The sequence below is a fragment of the Salvelinus fontinalis genome, chromosome 2 (genome assembly GCF_029448725.1).
Source record: "Salvelinus fontinalis isolate EN_2023a chromosome 2, ASM2944872v1, whole genome shotgun sequence".
In the NCBI taxonomy this organism is placed as follows: Eukaryota; Metazoa; Chordata; class Actinopteri; order Salmoniformes; family Salmonidae; genus Salvelinus; species Salvelinus fontinalis.
This window is the reverse complement of record NC_074666.1, coordinates 28,875,904-28,896,714: the sequence shown is the minus strand read 5'-3', so window position 1 is coordinate 28,896,714 and position 20,811 is coordinate 28,875,904. Positions and strand designations below refer to the sequence as shown.

General features: G+C 42.8%; 1 protein-coding gene across 7 annotated transcripts in view; it reads right to left on the bottom strand.

Annotated features, from left to right (window-relative positions):
* The window catches only part of LOC129815728 (oligophrenin-1-like), a 67,207-nt gene extending 46,857 nt beyond the window's left edge, over positions 1 to 20,350 (bottom strand). For all 7 annotated transcript variants that reach the window (XM_055869817.1, XM_055869843.1, XM_055869826.1 and 4 more), the window contains exons 1-2: positions 19,838 to 20,350; positions 3,001 to 3,096 (exon numbers count right to left, since the gene is read on the bottom strand). In XM_055869817.1, the coding sequence (XP_055725792.1) occupies positions 3,001 to 3,096; positions 19,838 to 19,991 (250 nt within the window). In that variant the 5' untranslated portion in view covers positions 19,992 to 20,350. The remainder of the gene's footprint in view (positions 1 to 3,000; positions 3,097 to 19,837) is intronic.
* Between the last annotated feature and the right edge of the window lie 461 nt (positions 20,351 to 20,811).

The window sequence follows — 20,811 nt, the reverse complement described above, 5'->3', positions numbered from 1 at the left end:
AGGACATTTACATGAGCATCACAAGGCCTACTTCACCCACCAAGGTATTCCAGCACACAGCTTTGACATACAGCAGCTATGTTGGTCTAAGTGATAATGCCAGAGCAGCCAGTGTTTAGAGGATATATTGGCAGGGGTGTTGTTAGGCCCGAGACGATGTCAAGGGCCGACCCAGTCGTTCTAAATGTTCCATTGCCATACTGACTGGCAACATTCCAGTAACATTTATTTCGATACATCCATAACAACATCTTGATAACCCGTTAGATCGCTGCGCCACTTGGGAGCCCTAAGGAACTTCATCTCAGTGCTAGAGGCGTTACTACAGACCCTGGTTCGATTCCAGGCTGTATCACAAACGGTCGTGATTGGGAGTACCATAGAGCGGTGCCCAATTGGCCCAGCATCATCCGGGTTAGGGTTTGACCGAGGTAGGCCATCATTGTAAATAAGAATTTGTCCTTAACTGAATTGCCTAGTTAAATAAAGGTTAAATAAAAATAAAATAAGCTGATCAGGGGCGACTTCGCCTGGCAAAGAAAATGTGCTCACTCGTCAGGACGTTCAGAGGAGCTAGCCAACAACACAGCTACAGTAACACAATCACGTCAAACAGAAGGAAAGACCGCAAATTACCTGCGTTTAGTTTTACCTTCTTTCAATTGACAGATATCTATCTATATACATCTATCTATGTGTATGTGTGTACATATATACGCATACATGCATACATGCATACAGACTATAGTTTTACCAAAACTATAGTTTGTTAACAAGAAATTTGTGTAGTGGTTGAAAAACAAGTTTTAATGACTCCAATCTAAGTGTATGTAAACTTCCGACTTCAAGTCTGAAGTTTACATACACTTCGGTTGGAGTCATTGAAACTCGTTTTTCAACCACTACACAAATTTCTTGTTTACAAACTATAGTTTTGGCAAGTCGTTTAGGACATCTACTTTGTGCATGACACAAGTCATTTTTCCAACAACTGTTTACAGACAGATTATTTCACTGCATCACAATTCCAGTGGGTTAGAAGTTTACATACACTAAGTTGTCTGTGCCTTTAAACAGCTTGGAAAATTCCAGAAAAATTATGTCATGGCTTTAGAAGCTTCTGATAGGCGAATTGACATCATGAGTCAATTGGAGGTGTACCTGTGGATGTATTTCAAGACCTACCTTCAAACTCAGTGCCTCTTAGCTTGACATCATGGGAAAATCAAAAGAATTCATCCAAGACGTCAAAAAAAAAAAGTCTGGTTTATCCTTGGGAGCAATTTCCAAACGCCTGAAGGTACCACGTTCATCTGTGCAATCAATAGTATGCAAGTATAAACACCATGGGACCACGTAGCCGTCATACTGCTCAGGAAGGAGACGCATTCTGTCTCCTGGAGATGAACGTACTTGTGCTAAAAGCTAACAGCAAAGGACCTTGTGAAGATGCTGGAGGAAACAAGCACAAAAGTATCTATATCCACAGTAAAACGAGTCCTATATCGACATAACCTGAATGGCCACTCAGCAAGGAAGAAGCCACTGCTCCAAAAGCGTCATAAAAAAGCCAGACTACGGTTTGAAACTGCACATGGGGACAAAGATCGTACTTTTTGGAGAAATGTCCTCTGGTCTGATGAAACAAAAATAGAACTGTTTGGCCATAATGACCATCGTTATGTATGGAGGAAAAAGGGGGATGCTTGAAAGCAGAAGAACACCATCCCAACTGTGAAGCACGGGGGTGGCTGCATCATGTTGTGGAGGTGCTTTGCTGCAGGAGGGACTGGTGCACTTCACAAAATAGATGGCATCATGAGGCGGGAAAATTATGTGGATATATTGAAGCAACATCAAAACATCAGTCAGGAAGTTAAAGCTTGGCCGCAAATGGGTCTTCCAAATGGACAATGACCCCAAGCATACTTCCAAAGTTGTGGAAAAATGTCTTAGGGACAACAAAGTCAAGGTATTGGAGTGGCCATCACAAAGCGCTGACCTCAATCCTATAGAACATTTGTGGGCAGAACTGAAAAAGCGTGTGCGAGCAAGGAGGGCTACAAACCTGACTCAGTTACACCAGCTCTGTCAGGAGGAATGGGCCAAAATTCACCCAATTTATTGTGGGAAGCTTGTGGAAGGCTACAATTTAAAGGCAATGCTACCAAATACTAACTGAGTGTATGTAAACTTCTGACCCACTGGGAATGTAATGAAATAAATAAAAGCTAAAATAAATCATTCTTGCTACTATTACTCTGACATTTAACATTTTTTAAATAAAGTGATCCTAACTGATCTAAGAATGTTTTTGGCTAAGGTGTATGTAAACTTCCGACTTCAACTGTGTTTATATATATATATATATATCTCCGTAAAAATGCCAGCTGAATCTTGATTTCGACTGGCTGAAAAACGCTGCCTGCCTGGCAGTCTGTCTCGACACGTTCATTTCAACGAGACAGCAGGAGATCGAATTTGAATACTGAAAACAATGTTGCAAATGTCAGTGAGACAGACAGCAAGGTTCATACAAATCTCTGCTGTTGAAAACTAAAATGTTAGCCTTAAAGAAAAGTGAGATAATGTCTACATGCATTTTATAGTGGATATCAAGTTTATAAGTTTGACTGGGATGATGAGACATTGGATTGTGTAGTCAGATGGAACAGAGTTAATACACATTTTAATGTCAAAGATTTAGCCAGTGGCAATTTGTGGAATACATTTTTAACCAATCAGCATTCAGGATTAGACCCAACCCTTGTACAATGTCCTTCAAACAATGTGTAGGCAGGTTGCTTCGGATTCACACCATCTCAAGCAACCTAATTCATACTCTTCGAGGAGGTGCTCCCACAATAATGTGATTTTTACTGCATACAAGCTAATGTATTGCATGCTTTCCACCCCACACCACGACATCATTCCCATATGGTCTTAGGCTGACCAATGAGGTAAGTGTTTGTGTGACATCACATCCCTATATGAACTTACCAATATTAATCTCGTCATCTGTCAGGGAATCACCAATGAAGTCGAACTGGAACACGTTGAGTGTCTGGGAGAATTTATGAACTGCCACAGAATAACCTTAATAAAAACACATACATTGCATATTATCAACACAATCTACATAATTTGGTAAGAAATATATAGTGGATGTATTAGGACTATAAATTAAACTGTGATTGTTATTTTGATGATTGCCAAATATTGGGCTTAAATGCGTTTGTTAATCCTACAGCTATTGGATGCAGTATTCATGAGCCTATGAACCAGAGTTACACTGTTAGCACTGAGGCGGTGTGCCCTAGTAGGAAGAGCACTTTGTGCAGCTCACCCTGCACTATCAAGTCGACTTCTGATAAGCTTCACAGTAAAGTATTAAAAACAATCAAGCAACCCAGAAGTGCTAAAAATAGGCTGTATATGTTAATATGGGCTAAGAAACAAGGTTCATGAAGTCAATTACCTGCTTGTAACAGATGACATTCATATTCTGAAACTCACTTAGATAATACAGTGGTAGCAATACACGGTTATAACATTTACCAAAAAGATAGAAATGCCAACGGGGGCGGTGTTGCGGTCTATATGAAGAACCAAATTCCTGTAAAGCCTAGAGACTTTCTAATGTTAAATACTGTTGAAGTAATACGGCTACAGGCTCATCTACCTCACCTAAAGCCCATTCTTGTGGGAAGCTGTTTTAGACCACCAAGTGCTAACAGTCAGTATCAAATCAAATGTTATTGGTCACATACACATGGTTAGCAGATGTTATTGCGAGTGTAGCGAAATGCTTGTGCTTCTAGTTCCGACAGTGGAGCAATACCTAACAATTCCGCAACACCTACCTATTACACACAAATCTAAGTAAAGGAATGAAATAAGAATATATACATATAAATATATGGATGAGCAATGACAGAGCGGCATATGCAATATGCAAAAGATGGTATATATATATACTGTATTTTATACCATCTTTTGCATATTGCCTGTGCTGCTCTGTCATTGCTCATCCATATATTTATATGTATATATTCTTATTTCATTCCTTTACTTAGATTTGTAAATAGAATATATTTAATGGTTAGAATCTAGCAGACCAGAAAAACTTGTAGCATGGCTGTACGTTGAAATGGTAGGAATTTAAATCTCAAGAGATCAGTACATTGCCGGGTTGCTACAGGCATGTAAAATGGTTCTAGCTCTACATTAGACCAGCGTGACAGACCGTGTGAGCTGAAAGGTACGAAATGGTTAGAAACGCTGAAACTCTCTTGAAGAATACACAGGAACATTCAGTGTGCAGCTGTTTAAGTACTTTAGTCTAGTAAACTTGACCGAGAACCACCGGGTGGTACTTTGAAAGAACCATTCTAACAAACACTTCTTCTGGAAGAGCTGGTCTAACAGACATTCCGAGACAGAGAAGCTACAGCTGCAAAGGACATGGTGAACTCTGGTGGACAACCAGAAACGTTGTCGAATTACTCCCCATAGATAGATCGAGTGTTTAACAGAGACAGCAAAGCCATACACACGTAAATATGTACATTGCAATTCTTTCGAATGAGCGGCCGTTCATGTGCAAAGTATTTGCATTAATAAGCTTACTTATTAAAGATCAGTGATACTATCAAGAGCAGTGTGCGGTTTGCTTTTTCATTCATCTTGTTCAACTGTTGCCATGCACCTGCAAAAAGTTTGCTTAGATGTGCGAGTGCCTTTTCAAAGTATTTGCATTACCATGAGCATAGTTATCAGCTGTATGTACGATAGTGGAATTCCTTTGTCTCCCCATTTCCCTCTTTTGAATCCAACATTTTGTGTAACAAGCAGTCATCTCCGTTTTGTCCACTAGGGACTTTTCATTGCATTGTGTAGTAATCAATGTGTAAGCTATCCTGTTTGTAATTCTGTGTGATTATTTAGTTAGTAAATAAATAATTAAGTCAATTTGTATATTGCTGATTCATAATTTATGCTAGGGTTCGTGCAGTTATCCAAGAGTTTTGCGACATTCAGAATGAGACTGATAAGGTAAATAAGAATTAATGAATTGACTGTGACTGATGTAAGATATAAATATATCTTTAGAGTTTAGTCAGGAGATAATAACTCGTTAAATAACTTTTCCCGTGGTGCACCAGATTACTACTTCATTGTTATACGATTAATTTAATTGTGTAATAATTCAATGTGGTATGTCACAAGCAAACACATTAATGATTGTCACGACAGCAAATTGAGGTGACTAAACTGCTTGGAGTTACCCTGGATTGGTCAAAACATATTGATAAAACAGTAGCTAAGATGGGGAGATGTGTCCATAATAAAGCGGTAGTGTGCATTCTTAACACTAACAACAAGGCAGGTCCTACAGGCCTTTGTTTTATCACACCTGGACTACTGTTCAGTAGTGTGGTCAGGTGCCACAAAGAGGGACTTTGGAAAATTGCAGTTGGCTCAGAACAGGGCAGCACGGCTGGCCTTTAAAAGTACAAGGAGAGCTAACATTAAATTCTTTAGGAAAACATGTTGGCATGTTGGAAACAAATATCCTTATGTTGTCATCGAGTAACAGTGATTTATTTTCTAAGCTACAGAACACAATATACAGCAGGTTTTTAAAAGGAACAAAGAGTTTGTCTACTTCGTGTTTCCATTTTTCTCCAGCTATGCATCTGGTTTGCTAACTAATTGGCTAGGTGTCAAGATCAAGCTTCTTAGTTAGAGCAGAGACATTCAATCCCCTCCTAGATCAAGAGCCCTGTTGCCTAAATGTTTTATAGCGCTCCTTGTGTGGAGCGCTATGTCGGATATACCGTATGGTACAGAAAAGGTATGACAATCTGGATACCTCCCAACCCTATGCTACTGACGTAATCAGCCGAAGTGGTTTCAACAGGCTCACCTAGTGTTGTAGTGACTACTGAACGACTCCCTGACTCACCTATTGCTACACATTGGACCCTATGTTCACTCGGCTACACATGCGTCTCCCGAATGTCAATATGCCTTGTCTAATGCTGTTTTGGTTGGGTATTATTGTCTTATTTCACTGTAGAGCCCCCAGCCCTGCCCAATATGCCTTAGGTTGCCCTTTTGTCCAACCCCCCACACATGCGGTGACCTCACCTGGCTTAACTGGTGCCTTTAGAGACAAAACCTCTCTCATAGTCACTCAAGGCCTAGGTTTACTTCCATTGTACTCGCATCCTTCCATACCCTTGTCTGTACATTATGCCTTGAATCTATTCTTCCACGCCCAGAAAAATGCTCCTTTACTCTCTGTTCCGAACGCACTAGAAAACCAGTTAGCCTTTAGTTAGCCTCATCCTACTCCCCCTCCTTTGTTCCACAGGTGATGTAGAGGTTAACCCAGGCCCTGCAGCCCCCAGCACCACTTCTATTCCCCAGGCACTCTCATTTGTTAACTTCTGTAACCGTAAAAGCCTTGTTTTCATGCATGTTAACATCAGAAGCCTCCTCCCTAAGTATGTTTATTCACTGCTTTAGCACACTCCGCCAACACTGATGTCCTAGCCGTGTCTGAATCCTGGCTTAGGAAGGCCACCAAAAATCCAGAAATTTCCATCCCCAACTACAATATTTCCCAACAAGAAAGAACTGCCAAAAGGGGCGGAGTTGCAATCTACTGCAGAGATAGCCTGCAGAGTTTTGTCATACTATCCAAGTCTGTGTCCAAACAATTCGAGATTCTACTTTTAAAAATCCACCTTTCCAGAAACAAGTCTCTCACTGTATCCGCTTGTTATAGACCCCCCTCAGCCCCCAGCTGTGCCCTGGACACCATATGTTAATTGATCGCCCATCATCTATCTTCAGAGTTCGTACTGTTAGGTGACCTAAACTGGGATATACTTAACACCCCGGCCGTCCTACAATCTAAGCTAGATGCCGTCAATCTCACACAAATTATCAAGCAACCTAACAGGTACAACCCTAAATCCGTAACCATGGGCACCCTCTTAGATATCATCCTGACCAACTTGCCCTCTAAATACACCTCTGCCGTCTCAACCAGTATCTCAGCGATCACTGCCTCATTGCCTGCGTCCGTAATGGATCCGTGGTCAAACGACCACCCCTCATGACTGTCAAACGCTCCCTAAAACACTTCAGCGAGCAGGCCTTTCTAATCGACCTGGCCCAGGTATCCTGGAAGGATACTGACCTCATCCAGTCAGTAGAGGATGCCTGGTTGCTCTTTAAAAGTGCTTTCCTCACCATCTTATATAAGCATGCCCCATAATTTTTTTTTTGAGAACTAAGAACATATAGCCCTTGGATCACACCAGACTTGACTGCCCATGACCAGCACAAAAACATCCTGTGGCGTTCTGCATTAGCATCGAATAGCCCCCGCGATATGCAATTTTTCGGGGAAATCAGGAACCAATATACACTAGCTTTTTCAAACAGAAATTTGCACCCTGTAGCACTAATTCCAAACATTTTTGGGACACTAAAGTCCATGGAGAATAAGTGCACCTCCTACAAGCTGCCCACTGCACTGAGGATAGGAAACACTGTCACCACCGATAAATCTACGATAATCGATCATTTCAATAAGCAATTTCCTACAGCTGGCCATGCTTTCCACCTGGCTACCGCTACCCCGGCCAACAGCTCTGTATCCCCTGCAGCAACTTGCCCAAGCCCCCCCACTTCTCTTTCACCCAAATCCAGACAGCTGATGTTCTGAAAGAGCTGCAAAATCTGGATCCCTACAAATCAGCTGGGCTAGACAATCTGGACCATCTCTTTCTAAAGTTATCCGCCGAAATTGTTGCAACCCCTATTACTAGCCTGTTCAACCTCATTCGTATCGTCTGAGATCCCCAAACATTGGAAAGCTGCCGCGGTCATCCCCCTCTTCAAAGGGGAGACACTCTAGACCCAAACTGTTATAGACCTATATCCATCCTGTCCTGCCTTTCTAAAATCTTTGAAAGCCAAGTGAACAAAAATCATCGACCATTTCAAATCCCACCGTACCTCCTCCACTATGCAATCCGGGTTTCCGAGCAGGTCATGGGTGCACCTCAGCCACGCTCAAGGTCCTAAACGATATCATAACTGCCATCGATAAAAGACAGTACTGTGCAGCCGTCTTCATGGACCTGGCCAAGGCTTTCAACTCTGTCAATCACCGCATTCTTATTGGCAGACTCAATAGCCTTGTTCTCAAATGACTGCCTCGCCTGGTTCACCAACTACTTCTCAGATAGAGTTCAGTGTATCAAATCAGAGGGCCTCTGGCAGTCTCTATGGGGGTGCCACAGGGCTAAATTCTCGGGACAATTATTTTCTATGTATATATCAATGAAGTCGCTCTTGCTGCTGGTGATTCTCTGATCCACCTCTACGCAGACGACATTCTGTATATATCTAGCCCTTCTTTGGACACTGTTAAACCTCCAAATGAGCTTCAATGCCATACAACACTTCTTCCGTGGCCTCCAACTGCATGCTCTTCAACCGATTGCTGCCCACACCCGCCCGCCTAGCATCACTACTCTGGACGGTTCTGACTTAGAATATGTGGACAACTACAAATACCTAGGTGCCTAATTAGACTGTAAACTCTCCTTCCAGACTCACATTAAGCATCTCCAATCCAAAATCAAATCTAGAGTCGGCTTCCTATTTCGCAACAAAGCATCCTTCACTCATGCTGACAAAAATACCCTCGTAAAACTGACTATCCTACCGATCCTTGACTTTGGCGATGTCATTTACAAAATATCCCCCAACACTCTACTCAGCAAATTGAATGTAGTCTATCACAGTGCCATCCGTTTTGTCACCAAAGCCCCATATACCACTGCGACCTGTATGCTCTCGTTGGCTGGCCCTTGCTTCATATTCGTTAACAAACCCACTGGATTTAGGTCATCGATAAGTCTTTGCTAGGTAAAGCCCCGCCGTATCTCAGCGCACTGGTCACCATAGCAACACCAACCCATAGCACACGCTCCAGCAGGTATATTTCACTGGTCATCCCCAAAGCCAACACCTCGTTTGGCCGTCTTACCTTCCAGTTCTTAGCTGCCAATGACTGGAACGAATTTTAAATCTCTGAAGCTGGAGTCATATCTCCCTCTAACTTTAAGCATCAGCTGTCAGAGCAGCTTACCAATCCCTATACCTGTACACAGCCAATCTGTAAATAGCACACCCAACTACCTCATCCCCATATTGTTATTTATCTTCTTGCGATTTTGCACCACAGTATCTCTACTTGCACATCTAACATCCGGCGATGACAGAGATGGCCGCTTCGCGTTCCTAGGAAACTATGCAGTATTTTGTTTTTTTTATGTGTTATTTCTTACATTGTTACCCCAGGAAATCTAGGTTTTATTACATACAGTCAGGAGGAACTATTGGATATAAGAGCAACGTCAACTCACCAACATTACGACCAGGAATACGACTTTCCCGAAACGGATCTTTTGACCCACCGCCCAGGACAATGGATCGGATCCCAGCTGGCGACCCAAAACAACGGCGCCGCAGAAGGGGCCGCAGAGTGGTCTTCTGGTCAGGCTCCGTAGACAGGCACATCGCGCACCACTCCCGAGCATACTACTCACCAATGCCCAGTCTCTTGACAACAAGGTAGACGAAATCCGAGCAAGGGTTGCCTTCCAGAGAGACAGAGACTGTAACGTTCTTTGTTTCACGGAAACATGGCTCACTCGAGACACACTATCGGAGTCGGTACAGCCACCTGGTTTCCTCACGCATCGCGCCGGCAGCAACAAGCATCTCTCTGGTAAGAAGAAGGGCGGGGTGTATGCCTTATGATTAACGAGACGTGGTGTGATCATAACAACATACAGGAACTCAAGTTCTTTTGTTCACCTGACCTAGAATTCCTCACAATCAAATGCAGATCGCATTATCTACCAAGATAATTCTCTTCGATCATAATCACAGTCATGTATATTCACTCCCAAGCAGACACATCGACTGCCCTGAACAAACTTCATTTGACTATGTAAACTGGAAACCACATATCCTGAGGCTGCATTTAATGTTGCTGGGGATTTTAACAAGGCTAATCTGAAAACAAGGCTCCCTAAATTTTATCAGCATATCGATTGCGCGACCCGGGCTGGCAAAACCCTGTATCATTGTTATTCTAACTTCCGCGACGCATATAAGGCCCTCCCCCGGCCTCCTTTCGGAAAAGCTGACCACGACTCCATTTTGTTGCTCTCAGCCTATAGACTGAGACTAAAACAGGAAGCACCCATGCTCAGGTCTGTTCAACACTGGTCCGACCAATCGGATTCCAAGCTCAAGATTGCTTCGATCACGTGGACTGGGATATGTTCTGCATAGCATCGAACAACCACATTGATGAACACGCTGATTCGGTGAGCGAGTTTATTAGCAAGTGCATCGGTGATGTTGTACCCACAGCATCTATTAAAATATTCCCCAACCAGAAACTGTGGATTAATGGCAGCATTCGCGCAAAACTGAAAGTGCGAACCACTGCTTTTAAAATCAGGGCAAGGTGACCGGAAACATCCACAACATGAACGAATACAAACAGTGTAGCTATTCCTTCCGCAGGGCAATCAAACAAGCTAAGCATCAGTATAGAGACAAAGTAGTCGCAATTCAACAGCTCAGACACGAGAGGTATGTGGCAGGGTCTACAGTCAATCACAGACTATAAAAGAAAAGCCAGCCCCGTCGAAGACCACAATGTCTTGCCCGCTACCAAAACCTGCGCGCTCTCCTTCACTGGAGCCAATGTGAGTAAAACATTTAAACGCGTTAACCCTCGCAAGGCTGCAGGCCCAAACGGCATCCACAGCCACGTCCTCAGAGCATGCGCAGACCAGCTGGCTGGTGTGTTCACGGACATATTCAATCAATCCTTATCCCAGTCTGCTGTTCCCACATGCTTCAAGAGGACCACCATTGTTCCTGTTCCCAAGAAAGCTAAGGTAACTGAGCTAAATGACTACCGCCCCGTAGCACTCACCCCGTTATCATTAGGTGAGTCATCATTAAGTGCTTTGAGAGACTAGTCAAGGCCCATATCACCTCCACCCTACCTGACACCCTAGACCCACACCAATTTGCTTACCGCCCCAATAGGTCCACAGACAACGCAATCACACTGCCCTAACCCATCTGGACAAGAGGAATACCTACGTAAGAATGCTGTTCATCGACTACAGCTCAGCATTTAACGCCATCGTAGCCTCCAAACTCGTCATCAAGCACGAGACCCTGGGCCTCGACCCCGCCGTGTAAAACTGGGTCCTGGACTTCCTGACGGGCCGCCCCCAGGTGGTGAGGGTAGGTAACAACATCTCCACCCCGCTGATCCTCAACACTGGGGCCCCACAAGGGTGCGTTCTGAGCCCTCTCCTGTACACCCACGACTGCATGGCCATGCACGCCTCCAACTCAATCATCAAGTTTGCAGACGACACTACAGTGGTAGGCTTGATTACCAACAACGACGAGACAGGCTACAGGGAGGAGGTGAAGGCCCTCGGAGTGTGGTGTCAGGAAAATAACCTCACACTCAACATCAACAAAACATAGGAGATGATTGTGGACTTCAGGAAACAGCTGAGGGAGCACCCCCCTATCCACATCGACGGGACAGTAGTGGAGAGGGTAGTAAGTTTTAAGTTCCTCGACGTACACATCACGGACAAACTGAATTGGTCCACCCACACAGACAGCGTTGTGAAGAAGGCGCAGCAGCGCCTCTTCAACCTCAGGAGGCTGAAGAAATTCGGCTTGTCACCAAAAGCACTCACAAACTTCTACAGATGCACAATCGAGAGCATCCTGTCGGGCTGTATCACTACCTGGTACGGCAACTGCTCCGCCCACAACCGTAAGGCTCTCCAGAGGGTAGTGAGGTCTGCACAACGCATCACCGGGGTCAAACTACCTGCCCTCCAGGACACCTATACCACCCGATGTCACTGGAAGGCCAAAAAGATCATCAAGGACAACAACCACCCGAGCGACTGCCTGTTCACCCCGCTATCATTCAGAAGGCGAGGTCAGTACAGGTGCATCAAAGCGGTGACCGAGAGAGTGAGAAACAGCTTCTATCTCAAGGCCATCAGACTGTTAAACAGCCATCACTAACATAGAGTGGCTGCTGCCAACATACTGACTCAACTCTAGCCGCTTTACGAATGGAAAAATTGAAAAATTGATGTAATAAATGCATCACTAGCCACTTTAAACAATGCCACTTTATATAATATTTACATCCATTACATTACTCATCTCATATGTATATACTGTACTCTATACCATCTACTGCATCTTGCCTATGCCATTCGGCCATCAGTCAATCATATATTTTTATGTACATATTCTTGTTCATTCCTTTAGACTTGTGTGTATAAGGTAGTTGTGAAATTGTTAGGTTAGATGACTTGTTAGATATTACTGCATGGTCGGAACTAGAAGCACAAGCATTTCGCTACACTCGCATTAACATCTGCTCACCATGTTTATGTGACGAATAAAATTTGATATCACTCCAGTGTTAATGCTAAATTGTAATTATTTCGCCTCTATGGCCTATTTATTGCCTTACCTCCCTAATATTCTACATTTGCACACACTGTACATAGATTTTTCTATTGTGTTGTTGAATGTACGTTTGTTAATTCCATGTGTAACTCTGTGTTGGTTGTGTCACACTGCTTTGCTTTATCTTGGCCAGGTCGCAGTTGTAAATGAGAACTTGCTCTCAACTGGCCTAACTGGTTAAATCAAGGTGAAAAAAAAAATGTTAGTCATCTGTCAAGCGTTCTAATGAGTGAAGACAGTCATTACTGTAAGATGTAAAATTATAGAATAAGTCCAACAGTATGTGCTATCAGATCATTCATTAGGAGAAGGTTTCACCACACCCAGTGATGGTGGAATCACTTTTGGTGAAAGAATAACTATCAAAGCAATTAATTAAGTGATAATGTCAGGGAAACTGGTGTTTGGAGGATATATTGGCACAGATGTTAGGCCCAAGAAGTTGAAGGCCAGCAAACCATGCCAATATATTCTCACAGGCGTCAAGGGCATTATAACGGTTTACCAACATGTTAAAATAATGCTTTACATATTTTCATTAAAAAAGTTGATTATTCATACTATTTTATCCTTCCACAGGATATAGTCGTTCCCAGCCGTTCAGTCTTTTTGTTCTCAATGTTCCATTGCAATATTAGCTGGCAACGTCCTTATCCCTTGCTTGCTAGCTAGCTAGCCAGCCAGCTAGCTATGGCTAACTTACAGCCACATCAAATGTGCAGCCTAATAACAGCAAAGTAGCTGCATTTGCATAAGCTGATTTCTAGTAACATTTATTTGGTTACATCCATAACAATGATTGAAATTAGGCACGATTTCACCTGGCATAGAAAAATTGCTCACTCGTCAGGACACCGTTGTTCAGAGGAGCTAGCCAACAACACAGATAACACAATCATTTCAAAATGAAGCTGGAAGGACTGCAAACTACCTGCACTTAATTTAGTTAGACTTTTTTTTACTTTACATTTCTTTGTATAGATCATCATAAAAATGATGCCAGCTGATTCATGATTTCGACTGGCTGAGAAACATTGCCTGCCCGCGTCTCGTCCGACACGTTCATTACTATGGAACAGCTAGAGATCGAATTTGAATACAGAAACAATGGTGCAAATGTTGGAGAAACCGACGGCAAGGTTTATACAAATATCCCCTGTTGAAAACAAATGTTAGTCAAAAATAAATGTGAGATAATGTCTAGATGCTTTTTATAATGGAGAGCAAGTTTATAAATTGCTTGGCTGGGCTGATGAGACAGTGGATTGCGCAGTCAGATGAAACAGAGTAAATAGGCAGTTTAATGTCATAGATTTAGCCAGTGGTAACTTGTGGAATAGACACCAGCTGGAATGCAGTTACCCAATCAGCCTTCAAGATTAGACCCACCCATTGTATAATATACAGATAAGTAAGACTTGGACATGCTAATGGTTAGAATGGTTCTTCAGGTTGGGGCATAGATCAATAAGGTAAAACACTACAAGAGCTGAGGGCAAACTCAGCTTTAGGTTCAGCCTACTCCGCTGGATCCAGAATTAGGAACGTTGCTACACTGCTTAATTACCATCTCCTGCTCTGCCAAATATATTTTCTTAAATTACATCAGAAGAGGCGTGTCAAATTCCTTTCACCTCAGAGGTGTGCCAATGAAGAGGCCCAAGATGTCAGACAGACTACTGAAACCAGTATGAAATAGCTGGCTAGTTAGCGGTGCGCGCTAGAAGCATTTGAAAATCGGTGAAGTCACTCGCTCTGAGACCTTGAAGTAGTTGTTTCCCCTGCTCTGCAAGGACCGGGGCTTTGTGGAGCGATAGGTAACAATGCTTCAATGGTGACTGTTGTTGATGTGTGCAGAGGGTCCCTGGTTCAAGCCCAGGTTGGGGAGAGGAGAGAGACAGAAGCAATACTGTTACACAGGGCTGCAGTGGAGCAGGTCGAGATCGTCGAGCTCTTCAAGTTCCTCTGAGTCCAAATCACTAAAGACTTAAAATGGTCCACACACGCACAGTCTACATGTGCACAGTACTGAAGAAGGTATGACAGGGCCTCTTCCCCCTCAGGAGGTTGAAATAGCTTGGCATGGGCCCTCAACAAGTTCTACAGCTGTACCATAGAGCATCTTGACTGGCTGCATCACTGTGGACAGCCCAGTACATCACTGGGGCCGAGCTACCTCCCATCCAGGACATCTATATCAGGCGGTATGGAAAGAAATCCCGGAAAATCATTAGTCTATGGCTTGGGTGGTTGGAGTCTATTCTCTCTGCTTCCGCATGGCAAGCAGTACTGGTGCATCAAGTCTGACACCAACAGGCTCTTGAACAGCTTCTATTCCCAAGGAATAAGACTGATAAATAAATCAAATTATATTTGTCACATGCGCTGAACAGACCTTACCGTGAAAATGTACTTACAAGCCCTTAACCAACAATGCAGTTGAATAAATAGTTTATAAAATATTTAAAAAAAATCTAAATCAAAAAGTAACATGAGGCGATATACAGGGGGTACCAGTACCGAGTCAATGTGCGGGGGCACAGGTTAGTCGGGGTAATTTGTAAAGTGACTATGCATAGATAATAAACAGAGAGTAGCAGCAGTGTAAAAACAAAGGGGGTGGGGGGGGGCATTTGATCAGTTTAGTTGTCTAGCAGTCTTTTGGCTTGGAGGTAGAAGCTATTAAGGAGCCTTTTGGTCCAAGACTTTATGCTCCGGTACCGCTTGCCGTGCGGTAGCAGAGAGAACAGTCTATGACTTGGGTGACTGAATAGCTACAGGGACTGAGTCAACCTTATATCTTTATTGACCGTTTGCACTGTCTCTATGCACACTCACAGGGCCCTACACACTCACTCCATCCTCTGCTTACTCACACATAATATGCACATACATTTATACTGACTCTACACACACCCACTCACATACAAGCTGCTGCTACTCTGTATCTTATATCCTGTGGCCTAGTCAACCCTACACATACATCTACCTCCATCACTCCAGTATCCCTGCACATTGTAAATATGGTATTGGAACTGACTCTGTATATAGTCAAGTATAAGCATACTTGTGTTCTTCGTATTTCTCGTGTTTTTCTAGTATTACATTATTATTGATTATTGCATTGTTAGATTTTGTGTTAGCAAGAAAGGCATTTCACTGTACTTGCGCATGTGACAAAAGAAAAACTTGAAATAACCTATCCTTTCAGTCAAAGGAAAAGCTATAATTAGGGTTTTTCATTTTTTATAAAGTCCACCTCCTCCTGAGTTTTACACAACACTGAGTGTATAAAACATTAGGTACACCTTATTAATATGGAGTTGCACCCTCTTTTGCCCTCAGAACAGGCTCAATTCGGCAGGGCATGGACTCTACTAGGCATCGAAAGCGTTCCACAGGGATGCTGGCCCATGTAGACTAATGCTTCCCACAGTTGTGTCAAGTTGGCTGGATGTCCTTTGGGTGGTGGACCATTCTTGATACACACAGGAAACGGTTGAGCATGAAAAACCCAGCAGCGTTGCTGTTCTTGACAGACTAACACCAGTGCACCTGGCACCTACTACCATACCCTGTTCAAAAGGCACTTAAATATTTTGTCTTGCCCATTCACCCTCTGAATGGCACATATACACAATCCATGTCTCAAGGCTTAAAATCCTTCTTTAACCTGTCTCCTCCCCTTCATCGACATTGATTGAACTGGATATAAGAGGTGACATCTGGCTTACTGGTGCTCTTTCATGCAGTCCCTAGGAGGGGTGCGTCACTTGAGTGGGTTGAGTCACTGACGTGATCTGTCTGGGTTGGCGCCCCCCCCTTGGGTTGTGCCGTGGCGGAGATCTTTGTGGGCTATACTAGGCCTTGTCTCAGGATGGTAAGTTGGTGGTTGAAGATATCCCTCAAGTGTGGGGGCTGTGCTTTGGCAAAGTGGGTGGGGTTATATCCTTCCTGTTTGGCCCTGTCCGGGGGTATCATCGGATGGGGCCACAGTGTCTCCTGACCCCTCCTGTCTCAGCCTCCAGTATTTATGCTGCAGTAGTTTATGTGTCGGGGGGCTAGGGTCAGTTTGTTATATCTGGAGTACTTCTGTCTTATCCGGTGTCCTGTGTGAATTTAAGTATGCTCTCTCTAATTCTCTTTCTTTCTCTCGGAGGACCTGAGCCCTAGGAACATGCCTCAGGACTACCTGGCATGATGACTCCTTGCTGTCCCCAGTCCACCTGGCCGTGCTGCTGCTCCAGTTTCAACTGTTCTGCCTGCGGCTATGGAACCCTGACCTGTTCACCGGACATGCTACCTGTCCCAGACATTCTGTTTTCAACTCTCTAGAGACCCTCTTAATGATCGGCTATGAAAAAGCCAACTGACATTTGCTCCTGAGGTGCTGACTTGCTGCACCCTCGACAACTACTATGATTATTATTATTTGACCATGCTGGTCCTTTATGAACATTTGATCATCTTGGCCATGTTCTGTTATAATCTCCACCCGGCACAGCCAGAAGAGGACTGGCCACCCCTCATAGCCTGGTTCCTCTCTAGGTTTCTTCCTAGGTTTAGGCCTTTCTAGGTAGTTTTTCCTAGCCACCGTGCTTCTACACCTGCATTGCTTGCTGTTTGAGGTTTTAGGCTGTGTTTCTGTACAGCACTTTGAGATATCAGCTGATGTAAGAAGGGCTATATAAATACATTTGATTTGATATCAATAATGGATCATAGCTTTCAGCTGGATTCACTTGGTCAGTCGAAAGAGCAGTAGGGCTGGGAATTGCCAGGGACCTCACGATACGACATTATCACAATACTTATGTCCCGGTACAATATATATTGTGATTCTATACTGCGATTTATATTGCGATTTGACGTAACAAACATATTGCTCAGTATGTGTCTGCTGCAGACATACAAGAAAGCATGAGAAAACAAGTTTTGATCAGTCAGGTAAATAAAAATGCTGAAAACCTATTGGCTCACTATTTAAAAAGAAGCTGCAGAACAAGCTATAGGATGAAAAATACTGTTTTTACTCAGGTACAGCAGACTAGCGATAGCAAACGCTACCTACAGTACCGACATATATCATTAACTCCACTTCAAAAAAATATGATAATATTTTCGGGATGGTAAAACACTGTGTAAACTTCAATGACTAAAACCAGATATAAAGTATGAAGAAAAGATAATGGAGCAATTTATTGGAGCCCCCCACTGACTTTGCTATAAGGTTTTAGTCACTCAAACATAAGAACACGGCACAAGCCATTGCAAAATATGTGGAATTTCAGGAAATTATTTTACAATAAAAAGTCTCTCTGCCCCATGGCAAAATATGTAAAATTGTAACTTTAAAACAGCAACATTATGTCTCAGCAGCCAAGAGGGTCTCTAAAATGTATGGTCGGAGACTGTGACATTGGCCACGCCCACTACCACACGCCCCCCCCCACACTAACTTTACCACCGCTGCTAAAAAAATCTTAGGGGAATCACTGTGGACTTGTTTGCAGCCCCAGATGGGTGTTGTTAGGCCTATGACTTATGATGAATCTGTATATCATAGGGGAAGACTCTTATTTCAGACCAATCCCTTGTACCTCGACAATGAACACTCTTCAAGTGACCCCCAGTTATCACCAAGACTGAATAAGTGACATATCCCCTACTCAGCACTTCATCTCTCTTTACAATGGCAGTTTCTGTTTTCAAGATAAAAAGCTTGACATTGGTGAATTGGGCTACGGAATGGAATCTTGGTGGGTCAAACAATGCAAATACTGTTCCAGTCATTTGGTCCTATACCAAGAGGCAGTGGTACTCATGGAGAATGTCCAAGAGCTGACGTTTGGGATTAGCACAGTGGTACTTCGGTGAAATACTGAGGTTAGCCTTCAGTAGCCTAAGTAAGATCAACTCCAACAGTACAAAAGGCATCAACCAAGTTTCTGTAAACACAAGGGCAAACACACTGGTCAGCATACGTTATTTGGTTCATGAGTTTTACATTTTTGCTTCCTTGAGACCTGCAAAGGCAGCATTCTCGCTTTATATGTACAGTAGAATATCATATGGCAGTGGTTTTGGTGGAGAGAAAACAGGAAGGAAAAGAGACAGGACCATGGCATGGATAATAAGTTCATCTTGTGTATAATAAAAAAAAAATCACTAAGGGCTTCCATTGTTTACTTATGCTTGTTTAGCAAGTGGTTGGGTGTGGTTATAGACTGTGCTGCAAACATCATATTTTTCTATGATTTAAACATTTATGCCTACCTACATAAGGCCTCTAAATGATTCCTGATCTTGACTCCATAGGCTATCCATGATCAGTGCTCTGTGGATTTGGACTGACTTTATGAAGCATAGCGTAGAAGGTGCATGAGTCACATGTGGGGCGGCAGGTAGCCTAGTGGTTAGAGCATTGGACTACTAACCGAAAGGTTGCAAGATCGAATGCCCGAGCTGACAAGATAGAAATCTGGCCTTCTGCCCCTGAACAAGGCAGTTAACCAACTGTTCCTAGGCCGTCATTGAAAATAAGAATTTGTTCTTAACTGTATTACCTACTTAAATAAAAGGTAAACATGCACAAGTCAGCATGGGATGAGTCACACCAGAGTTCAGAGTTCATTTACAATGTAGCTTTAGGTTGTCTATCAGGTCATGTTTTTGACATCTTAAGTCGGTTACATAAAGAATAGTCTGCTGTCATAGCCCACTGCCATCCACTCATTTCTTATCAAGAAAAGTTCAATGTTAGGCTGATAAAATGGTTGAAATTGTGTTCTCGTAATTCCGCTGCTAATCAAATTATGAACTTGTGGTTGAAGTGCATTCACACATGTATTTTTACAGGAATCCATCAGGACAACAGATGTAAGGGGGTCAAATGGGTTTAATTTGGAGAGGGCCAGCCCTCTCCCCTTTTCACACCACTGCTCTGTGTGCATCTTTCAAATTGGCTACATTAGATTCTTTCCATCTGTCAGGCTCTGCTTCACCATATCTAATCAGATTATCTAGTGGTCAAGTGAAAACATCAGGCAGGCTTTGTTTTTGGAAACAATTGCCCAACAATGAGGTTCCTCTCCTCTCCTACAAACAGTGGGTAAGTGACAAACAGTGGGTAGGCTGTCTCGTGAGCCACAAACAGCCTACAAAGTAAAACATTAAAAAGAGGAGAAAGAGAGAAGCTTACCCTTGATTGCATTGATTACACTGTTGCCATCTTTGATTACATCTTTGAGAAATTTGCTTGTTCTTTCCAATTCTAATTCATAGCATTTTAGTCTTTCTCTAAAATCCGGACTATCCCCATAGCAGTCGCTGAACTCAAGCGGAGGATGCCCCATTACTTATTTTGAGAATGCTGTGCAGCAACCTAGATGTTAGAATGAGAAGTTTTCGGATTAAAACAACATATTGCAGAACATTGTTGATCAATTTTCCAGGTTGAGATTTGGTTAGCCCGCTCTTCCAAAAATGAATGCAGTCGAACCGGACCCGTGAAACGCAGTAATTCTTGATGAGAGATTCTTGATCATTCATTCATCAAGTAAACAATGTTAAGTAATTTTTGTTACAAAGTATCTTCGAGTATATCTGGGTTCCGTTTTTACATCCCATAAATATATTTTTCCTTTGGATACTTTTTCCTTTTTGCGGGGGTAAAATAGTGACTTGCGAAAAGCGGGTTGGCCAAGCACATCCTCCTTTCACACCCATAGTAGAATTCTTAAAGGGGCAGCTACACAAAATATTTTCCATATGCACGATTTTGATGAAATAAAATTGTAGATATGTTAATACATTGTGATATTTGACTGCCTTTGTCTATTAATTTGTGCTTACTTCGTGTCAACGTGACAAGGCAAGACAATATACTTTTTTGTTCTCTGAACCACTTCAACCATATTAATGCCCAACACCCATGCTCTTGAACAGTCAAATGTTCCATAATTTGCTGATATGCTGTGTTCATAAATGGTTAAAAAAAATAAACGACTGGGAAAAATCCAACTGGTAATTAGTAACTAGTGGGAAACTCCTCTATCATCCCTGAGCTCCAACTTCTCCCACATGCTGACCTCCCCTAATAAGGATATTTCCTCTATAACAGCATTTTCCACAGTTAAATGCAAGAACAAAACATTATTTATAAAACGCAATCTA